The 23,394-nt window shown below is 33.7% G+C and overlaps 1 protein-coding gene and 1 long non-coding RNA gene across 3 annotated transcripts; both read left to right on the plus strand.

Annotated features, from left to right (window-relative positions):
* Window positions 1-6,144: 6,144 nt before the first annotated feature.
* On the plus strand, window positions 6,145-9,655 carry LOC112715964 (uncharacterized). Of its 2 annotated transcripts, none has more exons than XR_003160095.3 (3): window positions 6,145-6,766; window positions 6,889-7,085; window positions 9,513-9,655. It is a non-coding gene; the product is annotated as an uncharacterized lncRNA (long non-coding RNA). The 2 variants fall into 2 exon arrangements; XR_003160094.3 differs by lacking the exon at window positions 9,513-9,655 and adding an exon at window positions 8,118-8,341 and having other exon boundaries at window positions 6,148-6,766.
* A 3,313-nt stretch (window positions 9,656-12,968) lies between these two features.
* LOC140175707 (uncharacterized) lies at window positions 12,969-14,519 on the plus strand. The gene is made up of 3 exons (XM_072204245.1): window positions 12,969-13,640; window positions 13,829-14,203; window positions 14,310-14,519. Exons 1-3 carry the CDS (start codon window positions 12,969-12,971, stop codon window positions 14,517-14,519), a joined length of 1,257 nt encoding a protein of 418 aa, XP_072060346.1.
* Window positions 14,520-23,394: the final 8,875 nt, after the last annotated feature.

The following is a 23,394-nucleotide window of genomic DNA, read 5'->3' on the forward strand; positions in this document are numbered from 1 at the left end:
AACTCCCCGGCAACGGCGCCATTTTGACGATCGGATTTTTGACGGTTTAGAATTTCACAAATGAATTCTCGTTGCAAGTATAGTTTCTAAACCAAACAATAATCCTTTCATACAAAAAGTTGTTTGTCACTAGTACAAACCCCTAGAATTTATAAACCGAAGTATTGGACCTCGGGTCGTCTCTCAAAGGACTTGCAGGGTAGTGTTCTTGTTATTGGTTATGGATTTATTTATTTTGGGGTTTTAGATGAGAAAAATGAATAGTAAATGGTAAGAAAACTTTATTAACAAAATGGTCTTGGCAAGATTTGGTTGTCAAGGGTCTTCATCATTATCACTAGCCACAAGTATGGTAGTTGCAAGGATTAATCCCACTTAGTCATCCTTAAATCAATTAACAAAGGAAAGTCAAGTGAGTTATATCAATCCTAGTCCATAAGTCCTAGCTTTCCACTAATTGGATTAATGAAGGCTAGAGTTAATGGCTATCAACTAGCAATCAATTGGACACTAGTGACTCAAGAAATCCTAAGTTACCTTCTCAAGCCAAGAACATAAAATCCTACTCTAACATCCTCTCAAGCATTTCATCAAACACTTGGAGGGTAATGAAAGAAAGCATTTTTATTTGTAAGAATAAAAGGAATCAACAACCAACAATTACAAAGAATTAACAAAACAACAATCAACAACATCACATTCACATGAATTATCTCAAATTGCATTATTAAAAGAAAACAAAAGAACAAGAATATCTCAATTACAAAATCTAGAGACAAAATAAGAGAAATTACAACAAGAGGATAGGGATAGAAAGAAGAACCAAAGTGTAGCAATCACCACTTGAAGGTAGAAGTAGAAGGAGACTTGAATTAAACCTAGAACTATGAGATCCTAATCTAACCCTAATTCCTAATCCTAGAGAGAAGTGAGAGCTTCTCTCTCTAAAACTAACTCTAACTCCTAAAACTAAGCTAATGATCAAAAGTACCTAAAAGTCCCTTGATTCCCCTTCAATACTTGACTTAAATAGCATCAGAAATGAGTTGGATTGGGCCCACATGGCTCCTAAAATCGCTGGCCACATGTTGCATTAAGTGAACCAGATGGCAGCAACGGCGCGCGCGCGCAAAGCGCGCGCGCGTGCCCCTAAACACGAAGCAACATATGGCAAATTTTATATCATTTCGAAGCCCCGGATGTTAGCTTTCCAACCCAACTGGAACCGCATCATTTGGACCTCTGTAACTCAAGTTATGGTCAATTAAGTGCGAAGAGGTCGGCTTGACAGCTTTCCGGTTCTTTCATCTCTTCATGAGTTCTCCAACTTTACATGCTTTTTCTTCATTCCCTTGATCCAATCTTTGCCTCCTAAATCTGAAATCACTTAACAAACATATCAAGGCATCTAATGGAATCAAGGTAAATTACATTTGGCTATTTTAAGACCTAAAAAACATGTTTTCACTCTTAAGCACAATTAAAGGAGAATATACAAAACCATGCTATTTCATTGAATAAATGTGGGTGAAAGGTGATAAAATCCCCTAAAATCAATACAAGATAAACCCTACAAATGGGGTTTGTCATCCTACCACATTGCTGTGATGGCAAGTGACCTTGCTAAGATCCTTCTTTTGCTCCTTTGAACTTGATCCCTTGTACTTGCCTTTGTTCCTCATTAGCCTTCTTAATCTCCTAGCAAAAGAGACAAGTTCGTCATCCGAAAAATTGTCACTTGAATCACTCTCCCTAGATTCAACTTTTGATTTTAGGGCCACTCCTTTTTTCTTTGTGTCTTGGCTGGTGTGTGTGGCTTCATATGCTAAGAGTTTTCCTCTCAATTTATCATAGGTTAAAGGACTCAGGTTGTTGCTCTCAGCTAGGACAGTAGCTTTAGTTTTTCACTCTTTTGTAAGACTTCTAAGGACCTTCCTCATCACAGTTTGTTCAATATGGGTCATGCCCATGGCATCTAGGTTGTTTATGATGATTGAGAATCTCTCAAACATCTCATCAATGCTTTCTCCATCCTTCATAGTAAATATTTCATACTTTTTTCGCAGCATATCAATCCTTATTTCTTTGACTTGTTTGATGCCTTCATGTGTGACTTGGAGTTTCTCCCAGATTTCTTTTATCATTTTACATCTAAACACCTTTTGGTACTCCTCAAAGTTGATAGCACAGTGCATCAAGTTAATAGCTTTTGTATTCAGCTCTACTTTCTTTTTGTCATCATCATTTCATTTGGCTTCCTCCTTTAGAGTCACCACTCACCACTTCATCAGCACTTATCTTTGTAGGAATTTTAGGACCATTTACCACTATCTTTCATATGTTGTAGTCAATTGATTGAATGAAGATCCGCATCCTTTCTTTCAAATAAGCATAGTTCTTCCCATTGAAGAAGGAAGGCCTATTGTTTGACTGACCCTCTATTAGAGTGTAGGCCACAATGGTTGCATCCATGTTGTTCACCATTGGACCTTTCCTCCAAGATATAAAACTTGATTCTTGAGACCTAGCTCTTGATACCAATTGAAGGTTCTTGATGGCCTAGAAAAGGGGGGTTGAATCTATGGCCTTCTTTTAAGTTAATTGACTAACCCTTAAAACTAGGAAATAAAACTTTGCTTCTATTTGTCTGCGTGATGGATTATGTAGGAGACAATTTAGTTTTGTCTCATAAATTGCAGAGATGCAAAAATAGTGCAAAGAAGAAGAATATGGCACCAGTATATATACTGGTTCAGCTGCTTTGTCTAATGCAACCGTTGGTGGAATTTTAACTATGCATTCAAGTGTTACAGACACCAATTCCCTAGAACTCAAAATAATCCTATCTGAGACAAACCAAACTTCAACATATGCTTGATTTGGCTAGAAAATGTCCTAGACTCTTAATAAGTGCTTACCCAACTTAGCAAGGGATACATCAGATACAAGATGCAAAACAAAAATACAAACAAATAGAAATCTGAAATCAAATTTTGCTTTTCTCTCCAAGTTTCTCTTTTTGCCTTTTCTCTATATTTGACATTTTTCAAATGCTTCACCTTTATGCCTTTTCCACTCAAGAGAAAATAGAGAAAGAGAAATATTGAAATAGAAATATAAAAAGTAAACCATGAAGGAGATGATTATTCACAACCTTGACTCCTATAAGAAGAACCAACTTCAATATTCTCTGAAGAAGCTCTTCATCTTGGTGGAATATTTCTTTAATGTAGAAACACTGTCCAAAATATTGAACTCTCACAGGGAAGCTCTCTATAAAATTCAGATTCTAGTTCTCTCTCCTTGCTTGCAATGATTTTCCTATTTTTATGTGCTCTATTCTTTAGCTAGGGTTTTCTTCACAAGTCAGCTTCTTGAATCTAGAGCTAGCTGAGGTATTTCTTCTTCTTTCTTCCACCAGCCCCAAAAATTAGGGATTTGAAATCAGAGTCAAGTAATATAATTTTTTTGAAAATATATCCTCAATGAACTTGATAAATCCAAACCCTTAATCTTATGCTTTGCCTCTAAAAAATAATTTTACCTATTGATTTACAGCAAAGGAAAGTTGCCTCTGTTTTCTCTTTATTTTTCGAAATGGTAGTGAAGAGGAAAGAAGATATCATCAAATAATTTTATTGCATGTAAATAGAAATAAATTACTTTTTCTTCTGATTGTGTTTTGATTAGACATTTGCTTTTCTTTCTTCTGATTTGGTGCCTAATGAGAGGTAGGGCAACTTTTTCTTCTTAGATGTATGGTGATAGAATGAGAAAGTGAGTTTCTCTTTCTTCTCTGGGTATTACCCGAAGCAACATAGCATTCTATCTTAGGGTTTGCTTTCCTTTTTCTTTGGTTCTTCACGTGGGTGAAAGAAAAGAGAGGAGAGAGAATGGACTCGGTGGTTCTGTTTTGATTCATATGAAATTTGAGTTCCATTACTTAGTTAGCCACCAATATAAGTGAGTGGGCTTGGATCACCAATTGGGCTTATGAAGGTAGTATCAATTATATTCAACCACTTATTTCTTGAAGCATATTGGTGTATGTGGGCCTGAGAGTATGATTTGTATTTAGGCCAAACTTGATTTTTCCTTTCTTCCTTGTTTTAGTCAGATTGCTTGCTTTTCTTTATATTGTGCTGATTGTTCTCTTTATTTGGGTGGCATATTAAAGAGTGACTTGGGCCTACAATCATTCACACACACATCACAAATACAATTGGGCTTTCAACCCAAAAACCAAATGTCTGTCATCATCAATATTATTAATTTTTCAAACTCAACACATCAGACTCAACCTGACACGTTAGACGGAGAACCATTTACCAATCGGTAACAGAGGTCTATCTGTCCATTTTTCTTGATAGATGGAGACATGATTAAGATTTAAGTATGATTAAGGTATGCTATGTCTCATAAAAAAAATAAAGGGTCGAAAAGGATATTTACCTTATAAATTAAACAATTAAAAGCTCATTAAATTGGAAAGAGAGAGAGAAATAAGTAGAGTTATAATAGCCAATAGGACCAAAAGGGATCAGGTTCGACAACTCCAAGCTTGTGGCCAAAGTTGTTGTCCGTCAATAAGCTAGGGTCTATCTAGGTTGGTCGATTGTCAGCAATAATAATGGATTGAAATCAGTCAACTGACATCGACTTAAAGGTAGGTAAACAAGTACTTGGTTGCATGTCGCAGGGGCAATCAGAATATGTAAATCGACAGCCATTTTATCGATTAATTAAGGTCAATTGATGGATGATTGTCAGTCTATTAGTTGTCAGGTGTCTAGTTGAGGATGACGGTCATCGATTGTAGTCAACCAATTGGCAGTTTACCAACTGGTGTTCCTAACGAGCAGCCAAAGTCCATTGGTTGACTGACTTCTATGGCATTAGGTCAATTGGTGATCAGTCTGTGTCGTGTGGTTGATGGTCAGTGGGCGACATATTTAATGATCAATGAATCACTAGGTCGGGAGTAGTCGACTAATATCATCGACTTGTTTGTCCATCTAACTGCCTCTTCAACTCTTTTAAAACTATTCTCTTTTAAGAATATAAAGGGTCAAATTAATCATTTGTTTCTAATAATATATAGGTAAGATTTTAAGTATTCCAAAAATTTTAATTATTAATTTTAATTAATATATTATATATATTTTATAATTAAAATTATTTGTTAAAATTAAAAAATATATAATACGAAGAGAAAGAGATAGATAGGAAAGGAGGAGTGAGCGAGCGAACTCTTTGATTTTGAATAGGAAAAAAATATTTTTTTAATATAATTAAATGATGATGACATGTGATATTTTAGTTATAAAATGCAATAGAAAAAAATGATAGCAGATAGATAATAGAGTGCAAAAAATATAAAAAGATAGAGTGAGACAAAAAAAAACTCCTTAATTTAAAAAAAAATATTTTAACTGTATTAAAAATATCACCTAACACATTTTAATTGTCTAACCAATAATATTATTATAATGAATTCCTAACATATTTACCTTTCCTGCAATCTTTTATCGGTATATTTTGTTGAAACCTGATTATCAATAAAAGTGGTTTACAGGTAATACTTACTAATAATTTGAAGTAAATCTATAAATAAATGTGACATACGGCTTTATAAATGTTCAAAAAGTCGTCATTTATGTTTGATTTTATTAGTAATTATTAGTTAGTTAAATTGTTAAATTGTAATCTATGAAAATTAATATTTTTGTAAAGTGTAATTGTGTAAACACTAAATTTAGGAGTTTATAGAAAATCCAATTACATGTTTTTCCTAAACTTTTGTTACAAAAAATTAATTTAGGCGGATGAACTAATATCCGGGTTAATCTTTTGACATGTGTAGATAACTTTGGCTTTTGCATAATGAAATCTAATTATTGTTACCGCAATCACAAGTCATTTTTAGACAAGTTCGATTATCAAAGGGATTTTTTATTTAAATTAAATAAATATAATCTTTATGAAAATGTATAAATAGTAGAGTATTTATTAATATACACGGCATAATATATTTCGAAATTTACTGTAATAAAAAATCACATTAAAAACACATATCGATTATTTTGTGCCCTAGATATGACACGTATATTTAAATTACATCTCGCCTATTCACCCAATTTTTGTTTTTGTTTTTCTATTCTGGGTGCAACTGGAATGTGATTTAAATTTCTGTATTATCTTCAAAGTACTGAGTAATCAAGATGTGCCTTTAATGAGATTTTTTTTGACACTGTACTCGAAATATGATATGCTATGTATATTGATAAATATAAGTTTTTGAAAATCGAATTGAATCAGTCGATTCAACTGGATTAATTGAAAATTAGTCTTCTAGTCGATTCGATTGATTCTCCAAAATCGTCTTACAAAAAATCAATAAAAAAATAGCTAAATTGGCAGTTAACTAGTGAACTGGCCTAGATTTTTGAAGGCCCAGTTCATTATTCAGCATCAAAACGGCGTGTTTTTTGATTCCGGAAGGGGAGGGGAAAAAAAATCAAAGTCCCAAACGGGCAGAAGTGTAGAACATCTCCCTTTTTCTTGTCTCTCACAATTCACAAACCAAACCTAAACCCTATCAAAGACAAGAGCAGCCCCAGCAACAGCTGTCACTCGTCCTTTTCTCCTCGCCGTTGAATATCGTTGTCGCTGGTGTCACCCACCTCACTGTCGCACATCACTCATTTTGTTGGCTCGCCTCTTCGGTCTCCGGCCTTTGTTCACCTCTCCGTTGCTCACCTCTACGGTAAGCACTTCTCGGTTCCTCCCTCACTAGCCACTGCTTGCTGCTTTCTTGTTTCAGTGCTTCGCGACTTTTATTTTTAAAAATTTTATTGATTTATTCTTCAATCTTCAATGCTTTTTCAGTGATTCTTCTCTCGGTCGTTGTCGTCATCGTTGACGTAACTAGCGTCGGTCACTTCACCCATGTTCCTCTCCTTGCTATTTCATGGTTCGTCTACTTTGTTTCTGTCACTAGTTTGCTGCCCAAATCACCTCTCTGCTCGCCTCTCCGTTCTCCACCGAGAGTGATGTCGCTGCTTGCTACTTTGACATCATTGACGGTAAGCTCCTCATCACTAACCTGATCATTCTTTCCAGACTCCTTATATCGTCGTCGTAGGTTCTTTCTTGTATTATCGTCGTGGGTTCTTTAGTTACTCTTAAATTAATTTTGAGTTCATTTCTTTTCCAATTAATTTTTAAGATTTTGAGCTGAGTTTGTGTTCTGAGTTTCGAATTAGATTATTTATTTAATTTGTTGAATGCTAATCTGATTCTGAATTTAATTTAATTTGAATTCTGAATTTGAAATTAAATTCAGTTTAATTTTTATTGCTGATGTGTTTTCAGTTTAGCTTAGATTCAAAAGTCATAATCTTACTGATTAATTAATTAGAATCCAAAAACTAAACATAATTATATGCTTTGGCTTTTTTATATTTAGCAGGTTTAGAAATTTATAATTGAATTGAACTTTGTTTTATGTTACGATTACATGATTCTTAATTTGATAATCTTTAATAATATTCAATTCTTTATGTAAAATGACAATGATGTTCTTATTAGAAATTACTTGATTATTAGAAATTATTGTTAAATATTTTTTTATTCTAAATATTTGTTGCTAATGTGATGACACATTAGTATTATTGCTAATTATTTAATTTGAACTTAGAAATTTATTATTTTATAAATTTTTAATTATAAATTATGGATATTGTGAAATTTTAAAATTAGTTTAAAAATTATTGAGTTTGAATATTTAAAATTATATATTGAATTTTTAATAATTTTATTATATATTTAATTAAATCAGTTTAATTACAATTTGATTTTGGTTAAATCAATAAATCATTGAACTAGTTATCAGTTTAATGACTGAAAATAACGTAAAATGCTAACCCCACCTTGAAAGGGGCATGAGCGAGTTTTGGAATAGATATTATTATTATTATTATTATTATTATTATTATTATTATTATTATTATTATTATTATTATTATCATCATCATCATCGGACAGAAACACTCCTACATATGATTCCATTTTAAGATATCGTTTAGCTGTCTAATAGAACCAAATCTCTTTTACAGATTTCTCTGTCTGTCGTCCAAAACATTTCCACATCCAAAAAGCCTTTCTCACACAAAAAGGGGCCACAATGTTCCGATGCGATCCACACCCTCGTCATAATTAGCAAAAGGGTGTTCAGTTTTGTTTTTTTTTTTAAAAAAAAAAAAAAAGAGAATAAAGGATTTATAGGGTTGAATTTTAAAGTGTTAGAAATTTTAATTTATATGTTGACTAGTAATTTTAATCAATAACCTAGCATCTTTAGTTTAATAACTCAATACCATATTTTTTTAGTAAATAACTTTAAATATTATATATTAATTAAGTATTGATTAAAAAAAATCAATTATACTAATTCTATAATATTATTTATTTTAATTCACAAGTAACCTTAAAGATATTTTTAAATATTATTGATTAATTATTAAAAAATAATAAATTATATTATTCCTATAACATTGCTAATTTTAATTTGCAAGCAATTTTTAAAGAGACTCATCATTAAAATTAAAAAAAATGAATTAACTGAATTATTGAAAACTTAAAATTATTTTATTTTTTAATTAAATATTCTCGCTTTAAGAACCCCCAATGAGTAGCTTAGCCTTTAAACAAAATTATAAGAAAAAATATCTTTAGGATCCACATTAAAGTACTCAAAAGATGACAACTTGAGTGCTACCTTCTTTCCTTTTATCTCTTGCTAGTCATCCACACATTTAGATCAAATAATCGATTGTGTTTCAAAGTACTTTCTCTCACTTTCTCTTTCTCTTTTTCTTTCTAACATAACACACAAATGATGAATAAATAAATAAATAAATAAATTGTCACGACAAGTTAAAACATGGCGTGGTCTTGATGGCCACGTACTTGAGTTATAGATAACCCTTAATTTAGATTGTGTTCACAATTTGCCAGTAATATCTATTGTGATGCCTTTTTTCTTTTAACTTTGTATTTTTGTTCTTACATCATCTAATATATATCCCTAACTAACTAATTTTCAACATCTCGTCCAAATAGTGGCCTTAGTCTCTTCAAAATTTTGAAAAAGTATACATATACTATATGTGTTTAATAAAATATAAAATATTTAGTAATTTTATATATAATTATTTTTAATAATATAATGTATTTAAATTTTATTTTTTCACTAACATTATTATTTAACTAATTTAATATTATACACTCAAATTTTTATACTTTTTATATTAATTTCTACATACTTATTTTTATGAAATTTATATTTTTTGATAATCACATTGTTTATTTTAGATATTTTTTTATAAAATACATTAATTTTTCTTCTAAATTTATAGTGTTAAAAGAAAAAATTTTTAATTTATTTTTTATGATAACGTATTTCGACTATCGTTTTATTTTGAAATTAAAGTTATATCTCATAGTGCCAGATCACAGAGTGAGGCTACGATTACGGTGGAGAGTGAGAGAGACAGAGCCAGCAAGGAGTGATGAAGAGTGAGAGGAAGGGGTTGCGTCGGATAGTGATGGTTCAGAGAGGGAGATACAGCGAAGAGTGGAACTTACGAGGGAATGGAGAAATTTGGGGGGAGGGGGGACGGGGGATTTTTTTGGAGGGGGGTCTCTATGGTTACCCTTTTTAAAAAAACTGTGATTATAGACCGTTTTAGGTCACTCTTTCGAAAAGCCGTGATCATAGACTCTTTTAGGCCACCCTTTAAAACTATGATCATAGACCCCCTTTAAATCACTCCCCAAAGTCGTGATCATAAACTCTTTTAGGTCACCTTTTTTTGAAAAAACGTGACTATAGAACTTTTTTTGTCACTGTAAAAAACTGTGACCATAAATCTCTTTAGGTCACCCCCAAAACTGTGATTATAAACCCTTTTAGGCCACTCCCAAAACCGTAACCATAGAGGGTCTATGGTCACGATTTTTTACCGTAACCAAAAAAACCGTAACCATAGACCCAAAATGTTGTAATGTGTATGCTATAAAAGTATCGATATCTTTGAGATAATTAATAATTTATGATTTGTTTTTAAATTTTTAAAACTTTTAAGAGAATTAATTTTAATTAAAAAAATACATAACAAGATTTGAACCAAATACAACATATATAAAAGTATTGGTGTCTTATAATTTTATAGAATATTATTGAATATTATGTTTCTTTTATGTAATTCTCACATCAAAAGCAAAATTACTAAAAATTCTATGATTTTATATATATATATATATATATATATATTAATAAACTTAATAAAAAACAACTCAATAGTTAAATATCATGTATAAATTATTTTTATATAATAAAACATAACAAAAAATAATTAAAAAATTAGTATAAAATTTGATCCATGCATATTAAAATTTATAGTTTTGTTAGGTAAACAATGATTTTTATGAACAATGTGAACAATAATTAATTCTTGCGAAAATAACTTGTTTAAACCAAGTGCATTTGAAAATGTCCTAAATGTCCCAAACAGAAATTTGCAATGTCAAAGTTCCAACCACGTTTATATATAAATCGAATTGAATAGATTCGATTTAGTAAAACAGGTAGTAAATCGAATCTAAATGATTCGAATTAGGTGCATTTAAGTTCAGTGAACGTAAATCAAATCAAATGAATTCGATTTAGATATGAACGTAATTCGAATCAATTAGATTCGATTTATGGTTGAACGTAAATTGAGTCAATTAAATTCGATTTACACATGCAACCAGCATTAGAGTAAATCGAATGTAATTGTTTCGATTTACAAAGCGGGGAGGTGTATAACCCTTAATCGAATGTAATTGTTTTGATGTCGCAAATTTTTGTTTGGAACATTTAGGACATTTTCAAAAACACTTGGTCTAACCAAATCATTTGCTCTTAATTCTTAAACCCTAACATTAGGATAACCATCTACACCCTTAATGAATTGAACATTTAATATATCTATTGTTCACATTATTTAGTATTATTCTTATTATTTATCTATACTTTTCCTAAAATTTATAGATTTGTTCGTGTCCACAATCACTCGTATTCACGTTCAAATTTAAAGGCTAAGTCGTTTTCCAAGACCCCAATTTCTTTGTTAAAGATATGCATGTTACGTTGTTCTATATATACACGACCATATGGAGCAGATTCTAAATCATATGCTGAAAAAGAAAAATAGATGGAGAGACATTGTATGAGAATTGAAGTAAAAGGTGGAAAATAAATGGCTGGAATTAATTAAGGGCATGCGGCGTATAAAGAGAGGACCGAAAGTGCACTGCATATAATATAATGATACTAACATAGTGGGATGTTCAACTAACAAGTAACAACTCTCTATTTTAGTTTATTTTTTTTTATTCTGGAACGACGACTTTTATTTCCTCATCATTTAATTTTGTGATGACACTGCCATAGGGGGACTTTCACATCAGACCAACAAAAGAAAAGCTTCATCATGTTACTATAAACAGAAAAGTTTAGGGTTACGAAACCCATAGTTTCTCTTATTAAAGATAAGGTTTTCTTTTGTGGGGTCTAGCTAGCCATTGTGTAGAAAGTGGCTAGAAAAATTTGAAATGAAATGTAATGACAAACGTATTCCTGCACGGTAATTCAGTTGCTGTATATATATATATATATATATATATATATATATATATATATATATATATATATATATATATATATAGTAGCCAACAATAAGAAAATGCGAAATTTTTTATATAGGAACATTTTATTTCGTTTCATTTGTACAAAGCTAGAGGAAGAACGAAAGAAAAACTCGGTAATAGACTTCTCCATATAACAATTAAGTTAAATGTTGAGAAAGATTTTTATCTAAAAGAAGTGTGAGTAGTATTAAATATACATCGAAAATATTTTTGGATATAACTTTTATATTACTCTTTAGAATAGGAATAGATAGATACTTTGGAAGTACTACATGTAAGTCAAATCTGTATAAGAGTGTAAAAAAGATACTACGTAGTTATTTTGAATATAGAATTTTTTTTTCAAAGTATTGGCATGTGATTTTTTTCCAGCTTTAAGATTTTCTAAGTTAAATATTAGAATAAAATACTATTCTTGTAACCTGACTTAGAATGAGTTAGTTGCTGTTGTTAGCATTAGTTAGTTAGAGTTGCCAGTTAGTAAAGTTAGGTAGATTAAGTTAATTAGGTCTTGTGTAACTATATAAAGATAAGTATGTAATGCAGAAACAGATGATGAATGAATACAGCTTTCATCTTTGCCAAAATCTCTCTTTCTCATCTTCTCCAATTCTCTCCTTTTGGAGATTCCAATTCTCCAAATTCCAATTCACTAACAGTTTCTTCTTTACTTGCACCTTCCTTCTCTATTCATCTCTCTCTCTCACTCCCTTCTCTAAGTTCTTCACCTTTCACCTTTGGACTCACCTGACAAAGATTAGTGAGAGCCCAAATCTCTCCAACCACGAAATTTCACATGGCGCGATGAGCCTGGAGGAGAGATCGCAGCTCCGATCAACGAGACCGAGGGTGAAAGATTTGAATCTGAAATCAAACCGGATTTATCGATTACCTTCCTGTTTTTCTTGCTTTTCATTTTGAAGCTGTTAAGACCCAATTCTTTTCAATTTCTCAATTTCTTGAATCTACATTAATTCCTTAATCGACGATGACAACCAATCAATCGAATCCACCTTTTCCTATGGACGCACAATCAATTGCAAATTTTCTGAATCAGATCTCTGCGATTTAAGCTCATGTGGCAAGAACTACTGTGAATACGATGCAAGATCTAGCGAGCCCCCTATTTCATCCATCCAAGTGAAAGTCCGAGTAATCCTTTCATACCTATTAAAGTGAATGCAAGCAATTATAACTCGTGGAGTCGAGGCATGCTTTTAGCTCTGAAATCAAAGAACAAGTTAAAATTTATCGATGGATCCATTGTAAAACCAGACGAACTCGATCCACTATTTGAAGCCTGGGAGAAGTGCAACACCTATCTGGTGTCATGGATAACTATGTCCCTTAGCACAGAAATATCAGGAAGTGTAATTTGGAGCAACAACGCCTCAGACTTGTGGAAAGAATTGAAACGGAGGTACTATCAGGGTGACAAGTTTAGAGTTGCTGAGTTACAAGAAGAGCTCTTCCAACTCAGGCAAGGGGATGCCACTATAACTGCTTACTACACGAAGCTACAATCAATTTGGGAAGACTTGAATAATTTCAAGCCAATTCTAGAGTGCACTCATTGTGAACAATCATGCACATGTGGACTGAATGTGATGCAAGAATTCAGAAGAGATGATTACACAACAAGATTTTTGAGAGGTCTCAATGACCAGTATACTGTTGTCAGATTGCAACTGATGTTGATGACTCCCATGCCTGATATAGACACTGCCTTCTCCATGTTGACACAACAGGAAAGACAGTTCAATGATTGCCAAGATTCAAAGATCTTCTTTACAAAGCAATACCTCCTTATCAACCAACTGACGATAGAAATAGAGGGAAAGGCAGAGGCAAAGGAAGATACTAAGGCAATGGTAGAGGCAGTGGTACCAGAATGCAATGCTCATTCTATGACAAATCAGGACATACCATTGATACATGCTATAAAAAGCATAGCTTGCAACCCCATCTAAGGCAATGACAAACCGGCAGCATCAATTTCACCACTGTTGAACCACATACTGAGAAGAGAAATCATGATCTCAGCTAAGTCAGTCTGGGGAATTGCCATAAGGAAGCTAGTGAGAAGCCAAGCTATGATATCAATTCACTCCAAAAGGAAGCAATTATCAAATTTCTCAAAGGACAAGAAGCTCAACAGCAACCTCAAGTCACAACCCAGGTTCAACACCCTCCAAATGTTATTCCCATGAATCAAGGTAAAATTGTTGTTTTAAAATACAGTAGCAATATTTCATCCTTTATTACTGCAAAATCCTCCCTTTGGGTCATAGACACAGGGGCCACTGATCATGTCACTTTTGACATAAATGACTATTATTCACACTACCAAGTAAAACCTATAATTGTTAGAATGCCTGATAGCAGCTACACAACAAGTAGCATCATTGGCACCATTAGATTTTCTAATCAGTTATTTCTTTCAAATGTGCTATTCATTCCAACTTTTGAATTTAAATTGATTTCTGTTTCAAAACTGACTGATGGATTGAAGTGTCAAATGTTAATTGATGATAAAAATTTGTGATATTCAGGACCAAGCTACTTCGAAGAGGATTGGAGTAGCTAAATGTGATGACGGTCTCTATACAATGGATAGCCAACCTTTTAGTTTTGTTTCTGCAACACACAATAATCATAGCATGCATAATTCAGCAAAGCAGCCACTCACTTTCACAGCAGCACTTTCCACCAATAATAGAATAATAGCACTGAAACTTGCACTGCATCATCAGTTCAAATAAATGCACTTTGGAATTCTAGATTAGGTCATATCCCTCAAAATAGATTGCATGTAATGCACAAAACTATTCCCTTCATTTATTGTAATGAGCAAATAAACCCATGTAACTCATGTCATTTAGCAAAGCAAAAACGCTTACCTTTCTCTTATAGCAACTCTGAATCTAATGCTTGTTTTGATTGCTGCATCTTGATATCTGGAGACCAATTTCTGTCCCCTCCATTAATGCTCACAAATATTTTTTTACCACAGTTGATGACAAAAGTAGATACACCTAGATTTTTTGTATGAAAGAAAAACGTCAGAAACTTCAGAGTTAGTTAAAACCTTTATAAAATTTGTTCAAACTCAATTCAATGACACTGTCAAGTGACTAAGAACTGACAATGGTCCTGAGTTCACTATGCAATCATTTTATGCATCCCAAGGCATTGTGCACCACACTTCATGTGTCGAAACTCCACAGCAAAATAGGATAGTGGAGAGAAAATACCAACACATTTTGGGGGTGGCTAGAGCATTGCTATTCCACTCATCTATGCCTAAATGTTTTTGGAATTTTGCTATAAAGCATGTTGTGCATATCATCAATATATTGCCAAGCCTATTTCTCAACGACAAATCACCTTTTGAACTTCTTTTCAACCAATTACCTAATCTGTCCAATTTAAAGGTTTTTGGGTGTCTCGCCTATGCATCAACTCTTTCAAATGGAAGAACTAAATTGGACCTGAGAGCACAAAAATTTGCTTTTCTCAGTTTTCAAGAAGGAACAAAAGGATTCACACCCATTGATGTGAAAACCAAAAGAATTTTCACATATAGAGATGCCATTTTCTATGAAAATCACTTTCCATATTGTGCCCATGATGATTCTGATCTGCACAATGCAATTACAATGAAGTTTCACAGCAAAATTATAACTTTGATCCATTCACTTAAGATTCTCACTACACTGACTCATTTGCTCCTAGTTCGCATCAACCACATATGCCTCAAACTTATGTTCCACTTACACATCATCAAAACTATCAAAATCTTCAAACACCATCAAATTTGAATTCTAAATTTGTTGATCACACCATAAATAAACCTGCACATTCAGCACACACTATTGAACAAATAGAAAATCTTATATCACATGCATCACATCAAAATCAACAACCACTTGAACTTATAAAATCTACAAGAATTAAAAGAAAATCCATTACTGGCCATTGCTTCTACATTGAAAAGTCACTCATTAGTTGGAAAAGCAAGAAACAAAACACTGTTGCGAGGTCGTCCTCAGAAGCTGAGTACAGAGCTCTGACCCTGGCAACATGCCAAGCTCAATGGTTGTCTTACATCATGAATGATTTGCGCATGCCACTAACAGAACCCATCACACTCTTCTGCGACCATATATTAGCCATCCACATAGCCACTAATCATATTTTCCACGAGAGAACTAAGCACATTGAGGTTGATTGCCACACTGCTCGAAACCAGCATCTCTCAGGTCTCACACACCTTATGCCGGTTTCTTCATCGAACCAATTGGTTGACTTCCTTACCAAGGCCTTAGCCCCTGGTCCCTTCTCAAGCAACATTTTCCAAACTAGGCCTTTTTGGATATTCATAGTCCTAGTTTGAGGGAGGTTGTAACCTTATATAACAGACTTAGAATTAGTTAGTTGCTGCTGTTAGCATTAGTAGACTTAGAATTAGTTAGTTGCTGTTGTTAGTATTAGTCAGTTAGAGTTGCCAGCTAGCAAAGTTAGTTAGGCAGATTAAGTTAATTAGCTCTTGTGTAACTATATAAAGATAAACATGTAATACAGAAACAAATGATGAATGAACCCAACTTTCATCTTCGCCAAAATCCCTCTTTCTCATCTTCTCCAATTCTCTCCTTCTGCAGATTCCAATTCTCCAAATTCCAATTCACTAACAGCTTCTTCTTCACTTGCACCTTCCTCATCTATTCGTTTCTCTCTCACACTCCCTTCTCCAAGTTCTTCACCTTTCACCTTTGGACTCATCTGACAGAGACTGACGAGAGCCCAAATCTCTCCAACCATGAAATTTCACAATTCTTTTAATATTTCTTGTGTAACTATTCATCGTACATATACATATTGTTAAGTCGTTACTTGAGGTCGTTGGAGATAAAAGGAAGACTTCTAGCCGTAGTCCGGGAAATGAGAATGTTGTTAGTAGAGGGGCAGCAGAGGTGGTATCTACAAATTTACTTTAACTTCCAAGTTAATATTTGATAACGAGGTAGAAAATGTTAGGGTAAGGTTGGTTACTTCTAGGGAGGTCGACCCCTCCCCCATATATCTGGCATCCTATTGTAGGCCTTCCAGGGATCATGAGCCTCCCACTATCCCTAGATTATCGCATCTTCCGTATTCATCATACTCTAAAAGTATTTGGTACAGAGGTTGATAGTTTTTCCAAGTGGCTAAGAGACTAGCCGGATGGTGAATATAGGGTCTGATCTTATATAATGGGGCAGTTTCAAACAATGCCCCTAATGCGGGAAGCTACGAGGATCGTGGTTGTCGTACTCGTAGATCATGTCGGCCCATTGGGTTTATTAAGTGAGTCATTTCTCCTGATGTTCCCGTAGGTTGGATTCTCTCGCAGGAGTTCCATTGGTCTCGTACTTTTAATGGGACGTTATTGTCCCTCACGATTCTCAAGAACATCGTCTCGATTCACGAGCACATTAGTAGTGGGTTTTAAGTGTGTGTTGGAAAGTCAATTCTCAAGAACATCGCATTCTTACTTCTTTTGGATTTTCCCTTTTCCAAATTTTCATGCAATTCTGTTTCCCTAATTGCTTTCGTGCGTGGCATAGCACCCTTCATTGATCTATTTCCTTCTTCACCTCTATGATTTCAAGTAAGCATTCTTTTTCTTTCTTTATGGATTTATTGCACTACCTTTCCTGCTTTCTAGTTCATTAGGGAGGAGCACTGTCTTTTAGGTGAACCTTTTTAGGATTAGAACTTAGAAGGTTGTCATTGCTACTTCATTCCATTAGATAGGTGATTTAGCATAGGGGTTGAAGTAGGATTTTTCTTATTTTATGTTGATTAGTAGAGATGTTTGCAGTGCAATTTGGTTTAGTTATTTAAGAAAAAGTTATCAAATCTAATTTTATATTAATATTTTAGTTTGGTTTGGTTGAATTAACTTTTAAAAAAACTTGTCCTACTTATATTCGATGTCCTAATAACAACAATTATAGTGATGAAAGGTTCAATAACCACACATGAAAAGAAAAAAAACTAAATTCCTTTATTTTTCTAACAAAAAATAGTCACATTTTGATGTTTTCTCTAGCAAAATAACTTTAAGCAAAAAAACCTGAAATCAGAAGGGAAATATACAACAACAACATAGCACCAGCAAAAAAATCCTAAAGAATCAAAACATAATTTGAAGCACAGAATCATTAAAACAGAATTTAAAAACCCTAAATAAATCTTCACTAATAATTTCAAAAAATAAAAGCAGAAGCCAACAGTGAAGAAATAGAAGATCAATAATCATCATCAACAACAACAACAGCAACGAGAAATAGAATCAACCTGACTCAGAGGATTTATTCTTAAGGAGTTCATGATGTAAACAGAGAGTGGCTGATTGTAGGGAGATCTTGTTATGCATGGAAGTTGATGGTGTCTAGTGTGTGCTCCTGCTGTGGGTGGAAGACGATGGCGGCTATTAGTGCAAGGTGTTGTGAATGAGGACGGAGAGAGAAGCGCTATAAGGAAGGGAGAGGGAGAGGAAAGGATCGCATCGCCGCTGGATGCGAGTCAGGGTTGGTGCTATCCGGTGGCGTCAATAGTAGAGAAGAAGGAGGAGTATCATTGCTTTGGAGGCTGAGAGAGGGAGAAGAGATTCCACACTATAGGAGACTAGGAGTGGGGTATTTTTATTTGGGGTGCGCGCTGAGGAGTTGTTAATATAGGGTTTTTACTAAACACCAGTTTAGTTTGGTTTGGTTAGGATTTTTCCTATTAGAATCGACAATTAAATAGAACCGCAAAAAAAACTTCAAAACATCTTTTTTTATTTTTGTTATTTTGGTTGTAGGATTTTTTAGTTTGGTGATCGCTTTTGTTTGGATTGGATCAATTTTGAACACCTCTATTGATTAAGGTCCCAGCAAGGCTAACAATGGTGGTTCCCCATTGTAGGTATGGTGAGGCGAAGACCCGAGCCCATTCTTGCCTGCGGTCTGGTGTTTCCCACTCTAGGCGTCCCGAATTGGTACCCCTAGTGTACATCTGACGTGACGAGGACACCATCCTGACTTACCGTAGAGGAAATCCAACAGCTCCATGATAGCAGGTTATCTGCGAAGTTGGCCCCCGAGGAAGCACTTTACTCCCTCCTCAATAGTCAGGAGTGAATTTACTACTTAAACATGGAGGAACCACGAGTCCGTGATTGGCGCTGGGTCTACAAACCCATGTTTTTTTTTGTGTTGGGGGTTCGATTTCCCTTCTCTAGTTTTGTGCAGTCCCTTCTAAATTGGTACAAAGTTTTCCCTTCTCAACTACATCTGAATAGTTGGGATGCTATTTGGTGCTTCGAGCAGGTTTATGGCTACCTAGAGATCCCTGCCAGAGTTAAAGTGTTCTTATACTTTTTTCTTACAAACCAAACCCGGGAAAGCAAACATTTGAAAGGGTACCTTTCCATCTGAGTAGTATAGAACCAGAAAATCTTTGGAATCTTTAAGGGTTCTTTTCATGGTTTCAAAAGAAGAGTATTTTAAGGTGAGGCTGACCTGAGGTCGTCATCCTTTTTTGTTGACCCTTGAAGGGAAACATAGATTCCCAACGTATTGGACCTTTGGGGTCAGGGATAATTATTTGATCAAAGTTACCTACAAATGTTTAGGTAGGCCAACAGAATTGAAACATTGCCAATGTGTTATTAGTAATTTTTAGTTCTAACCCTTTGAATCCCTATTTGGTTATGGGTGACCGAGACGCTGGTTGCACGCACATTGCTTATTACTACCTTTTATGCCCTATGTTAACAATAATTCCTCTCCTTTTTTAGTTGGGATGGCCGGCGAACACATAACCCTTTCTCGCTTGATGAGAAACTTGCTGAGGAATAGGAAGAGGCTGCACAAGAGGTCGAGATGGCCTTTCATGTCAAAATCCCTCACGTGGATGGTCACTCTGCTTTCAACTGATGAAGATTACACTATCACTTCAGAAAATTTTGAAGGTCAGACCTCGGGAGGTCCTAAGGGTGATAATGGGCTGCAGGAGATTCCTGACCTGAAAAAGAGGAAACGAGAAGGGAGGAAGCCCTCTCTCTCATGGAGAAGCACTTTGATGCTACCACTTTCATTGATACCCACAAGTTGTCAGGAACTAGAGATTTTTTCACGGACTGTGACCTTGCCTGCCCAGGCCAAGTGGGCCTATCGAAGCCTTCTACATTCAGCTGCCATCGCTAGGAGGATAGAGTCGATCTTGGATCAATGCCACACTTTGGATGGTAAGCTCAGACAAGCACATGCTGACATGTCTTTATTGAAGCACTAGAAAGAGGCTACAGAGGAAGAGCGGCTTGATGCTGAGAAGAAAGTTAAAGATGTAGGTGACGAGATTCAATGCTTGTCAGACTGGGAGACTGAGCTTCATGGGAAAGTTTCCCATGCACAACGTCGTGCAACCGAGGCGGAAGAAAAGTTGAAGGACTTAAAGAAGATGTTGATAAAGGCTATGAAGTTGGCAGAGGTAGCTCGCACTGAGGTTGCCAACTTGAAGAAGAGGAACAAAGATTTCCATATAAATATATTCATTGTATTTTTTGTCCAACTTTAAAAATTTTCACCTTAAATATTGGTACAAGTTACTAATTTTGCAATAATTTCCATATAATTCTATTCATTGTACATGTATAGTAGTATTATTTGCCTTACGTATACAAACCAAGTTTCTAAAAATCGGTTCAAATTGGCTAGTCGAACTGTAAACTGACAAGATTTGCAATTCGGTTAGAAGTTATAACTGCCGTATTTAAAAACCGTTATTAAACCACCAAATCGGCTGAAAACTAGTCGGTCGAACCGAACTGCACCCCGGTCAATTTTCACCTTTTGAATAAAAACGATATCGTTTTGCTTATTAAAAAAAAGGAGAAAACGGTAACCCCTAGGTAGGAGCCCACTCCAGAAGGCTAGAACTCTAATCCCCTTCTTAAGTACACTCCCAAAACCTTTCGAACTCCTCCCTTAGTCACACACTTTTCCCGTCTAGTCACCACTACCGTTGCAACTGCTCAAAGCCTCCTTCTCTACTACGGCCGTCTCCGCCACTACTAGAAGCCTTTGAAAATCGTCTCGCATCGTTGATCGTTCTTCCGTCGTGTAGCCGCTTCTTTATTCCACCATCATCAGTCGTTTCTCCGCACCGGTTCTATTCCACCGAGCTCCATCCCTTCTCTGCTCCAGTTTTACGACGCGCCACCCTTCTCTGCTCTAGTTCTGTCATGCTCCACCCTCTTCCTGCTCTAGTTCTGCGGTGGTCTGGGCCACCTCTTTTCCAGTCCTGCCACGTACAGCCTTTCGATGCTCCCTCACTATGCTTCCAGTTCTGCCGCGAAGGTATTCTTTTTATTTTTTAGGATTGTGAATATGTGATATTTTGCATTTTCTTCCTCAATAGTTGTTGACTTATTGTCATTATGTGATTTGGTTTAGGATTGTTCTTAGAATCATGATTTTAATATTCTATGATTTACTTGATATTACATTGATGATGTTGTGGTTCCAGTAATTTACTTATTCTTTAATTTTATTGTTTACTGATTTACATTAATTTGGTTGTTGTAATATTGTTAATTTGTTATTAGGTTAGTAATAATTTTTAGGTATGGATGAAAGCATGAATCAAGAAGCATCTAGGGATAATAATGCATCTGCTGAGAAATCCTCTTGGTTCAAATCAAGCTCTTCATCCTCATAATTTCAATGATAACCAATCACAAACTTCTTCTAATGTACGAAAAAAATAGACCCAGCTTGGAGATATGTTCCTTTATAAATAGTGAATGGAAAGCCGCATTACCAACAGTTGTTTTGTCCTAGTATTTTTTGTTATTTCTTTTGTTATTTGACTTTTAAGTTTGTATTTGGATGAGATTATAACATTGTGGTTGTGTAATATTTTTAGGGAGTCACTCAGATAAACACGTCTAAAACGTCTTTTTTTAAAGATGTTTTCTAATAATTAAAATTTAATATATATAATCGATTAAATTGTGTTATTTTTGTCAAAATTAGGCTAGGCAAATTAATTTAACCGAAAAAAATGGTGAATTAAATTTTAAACTGGTCTGAATTAATATTATTTTTTATAAAAAATGACTACAATACCCCTATTATAGAAAATGACTAAAATTCTCCTATCAAACTAATATATATATTAGTTTTGAGAATCCTAAATTCTAGCATTTTTCTTCACTGTCATCATAAGGTTAGGATTTAGAATTTTCAATATATATATTCATAAGGATATTTTAGTTATTTTTTATAATAGAGATATTGTAGTTATTTTTATAAAAAAATCTTAATTTTGATCGATTTAAAATTTAACTTATTAGTTTTTTGGCAAAACTGATTTTCCGGTCTAATTTTAATAAAAACAACACAGTTTAATCGGTTATATGTGTTAAATTTTAATGACTAAAAAATATCTTTAAAAAAAGACGTTTTTGACATTTTATCTGAGTGGCTCCTATATTTTTAATTTAGATAATATTTTAAAGTTTATATTAGACCATTATTCTGCTTCATTGTATTTATTTATATTATTTTTTTATTTTATTATAAAATAATTTTTTTGATTAAACCATAATTAAATCAATTAAACTAATAAATCAATAAATCAGTAACTAAAATACTTTGATGATCAGTTCAATTTTTCGAAACTTGATACGAACTGTTAACAATATAATACTCTATTAAATTTGTACATGTATGCACTATGCAGTACTATTCACAGGTACAATTTCTTATCCATTGTATTTCCTCATCGTTAAGATTGATTTTCACTAAAAAAAATTAGTGTTGTGTTTTTTCCAACATTTTCTCAATGTTTTTAGAAAATAAATAAATAAATAGTAGAGCGTAAATTTGTGGAAACAACTACAGAAAAGTCTAACAACATATGTTATATATTGATAGCAATGACAAGAAAATATGAGATATATGCATCATGGCATCGGTTACACATACCAATTTAAAATACCTTTTTAACTAAATTTGTAGTATAATTATCTTATAGTTATTAAAATCAGTTCTTTCCAAAACACTTCTTTTGAATACGCTTTTTTATTTGGACTTTACTACTAAGCACACATTTTTTTGGTTCTTGGTACGATACTTGGCACACTTTGGATTTTTATCAGTCTTAAAAATTGAATCGGTCAATAAATCGATAGAGTTAAAAAATAAAAAATGGATAATATTCAGTAATCTTGAAAAACAATATACAAAATTATTATTTTGAACTAAATTAATAAAAAACAGCACATAAATGTAAGTTTTTTAACCAATAATTTATATATTTAAGTCGCAGCATAATATAGTACATTGAGACAAAAGGCAGCCATTGCAATTCCACGTGTGGCTGCTATTATATACAATTCACGTTGATTTCAATGTACACATTAATTAAACTATACTTTATTGCTTGGTTTTACATTTTTAGAGAAAATGATATCATATGTTCAGGATCAAATTGATTTTCATAAGCAATTGTGAATCTTCTTATTATTATGTTCGCCATTTGAATACTATCCAAAAACAACAGTTACTTTAAGTTCAGAACATTATTAGATAGCTATAT

This window comes from Arachis hypogaea, chromosome 10, assembly GCF_003086295.3.
Source record: "Arachis hypogaea cultivar Tifrunner chromosome 10, arahy.Tifrunner.gnm2.J5K5, whole genome shotgun sequence".
In the NCBI taxonomy this organism is placed as follows: Eukaryota; Viridiplantae; Streptophyta; class Magnoliopsida; order Fabales; family Fabaceae; genus Arachis; species Arachis hypogaea.

What these genes read in the sequence shown, in the direction of transcription:
- LOC140175707 (XM_072204245.1), top strand. Translation starts at nt 12,969, where the DNA reads ATGCTTTTAGCTCTGAAATCAAAGAACAAGTTAAAATTTATCGATGGA. An exon ending in AGGCAATGGTAGAGGCAGTG is followed by an intron (nt 13,641 to 13,828) that starts GTACCAGAATGC and finishes AATTGCCATAAG; the next exon opens with GAAGCTAGTGAGAAGCCAAG. An exon ending in ATCAGTTATTTCTTTCAAAT is followed by an intron (nt 14,204 to 14,309) that starts GTGCTATTCATT and finishes TGTGATATTCAG; the next exon opens with GACCAAGCTACTTCGAAGAG.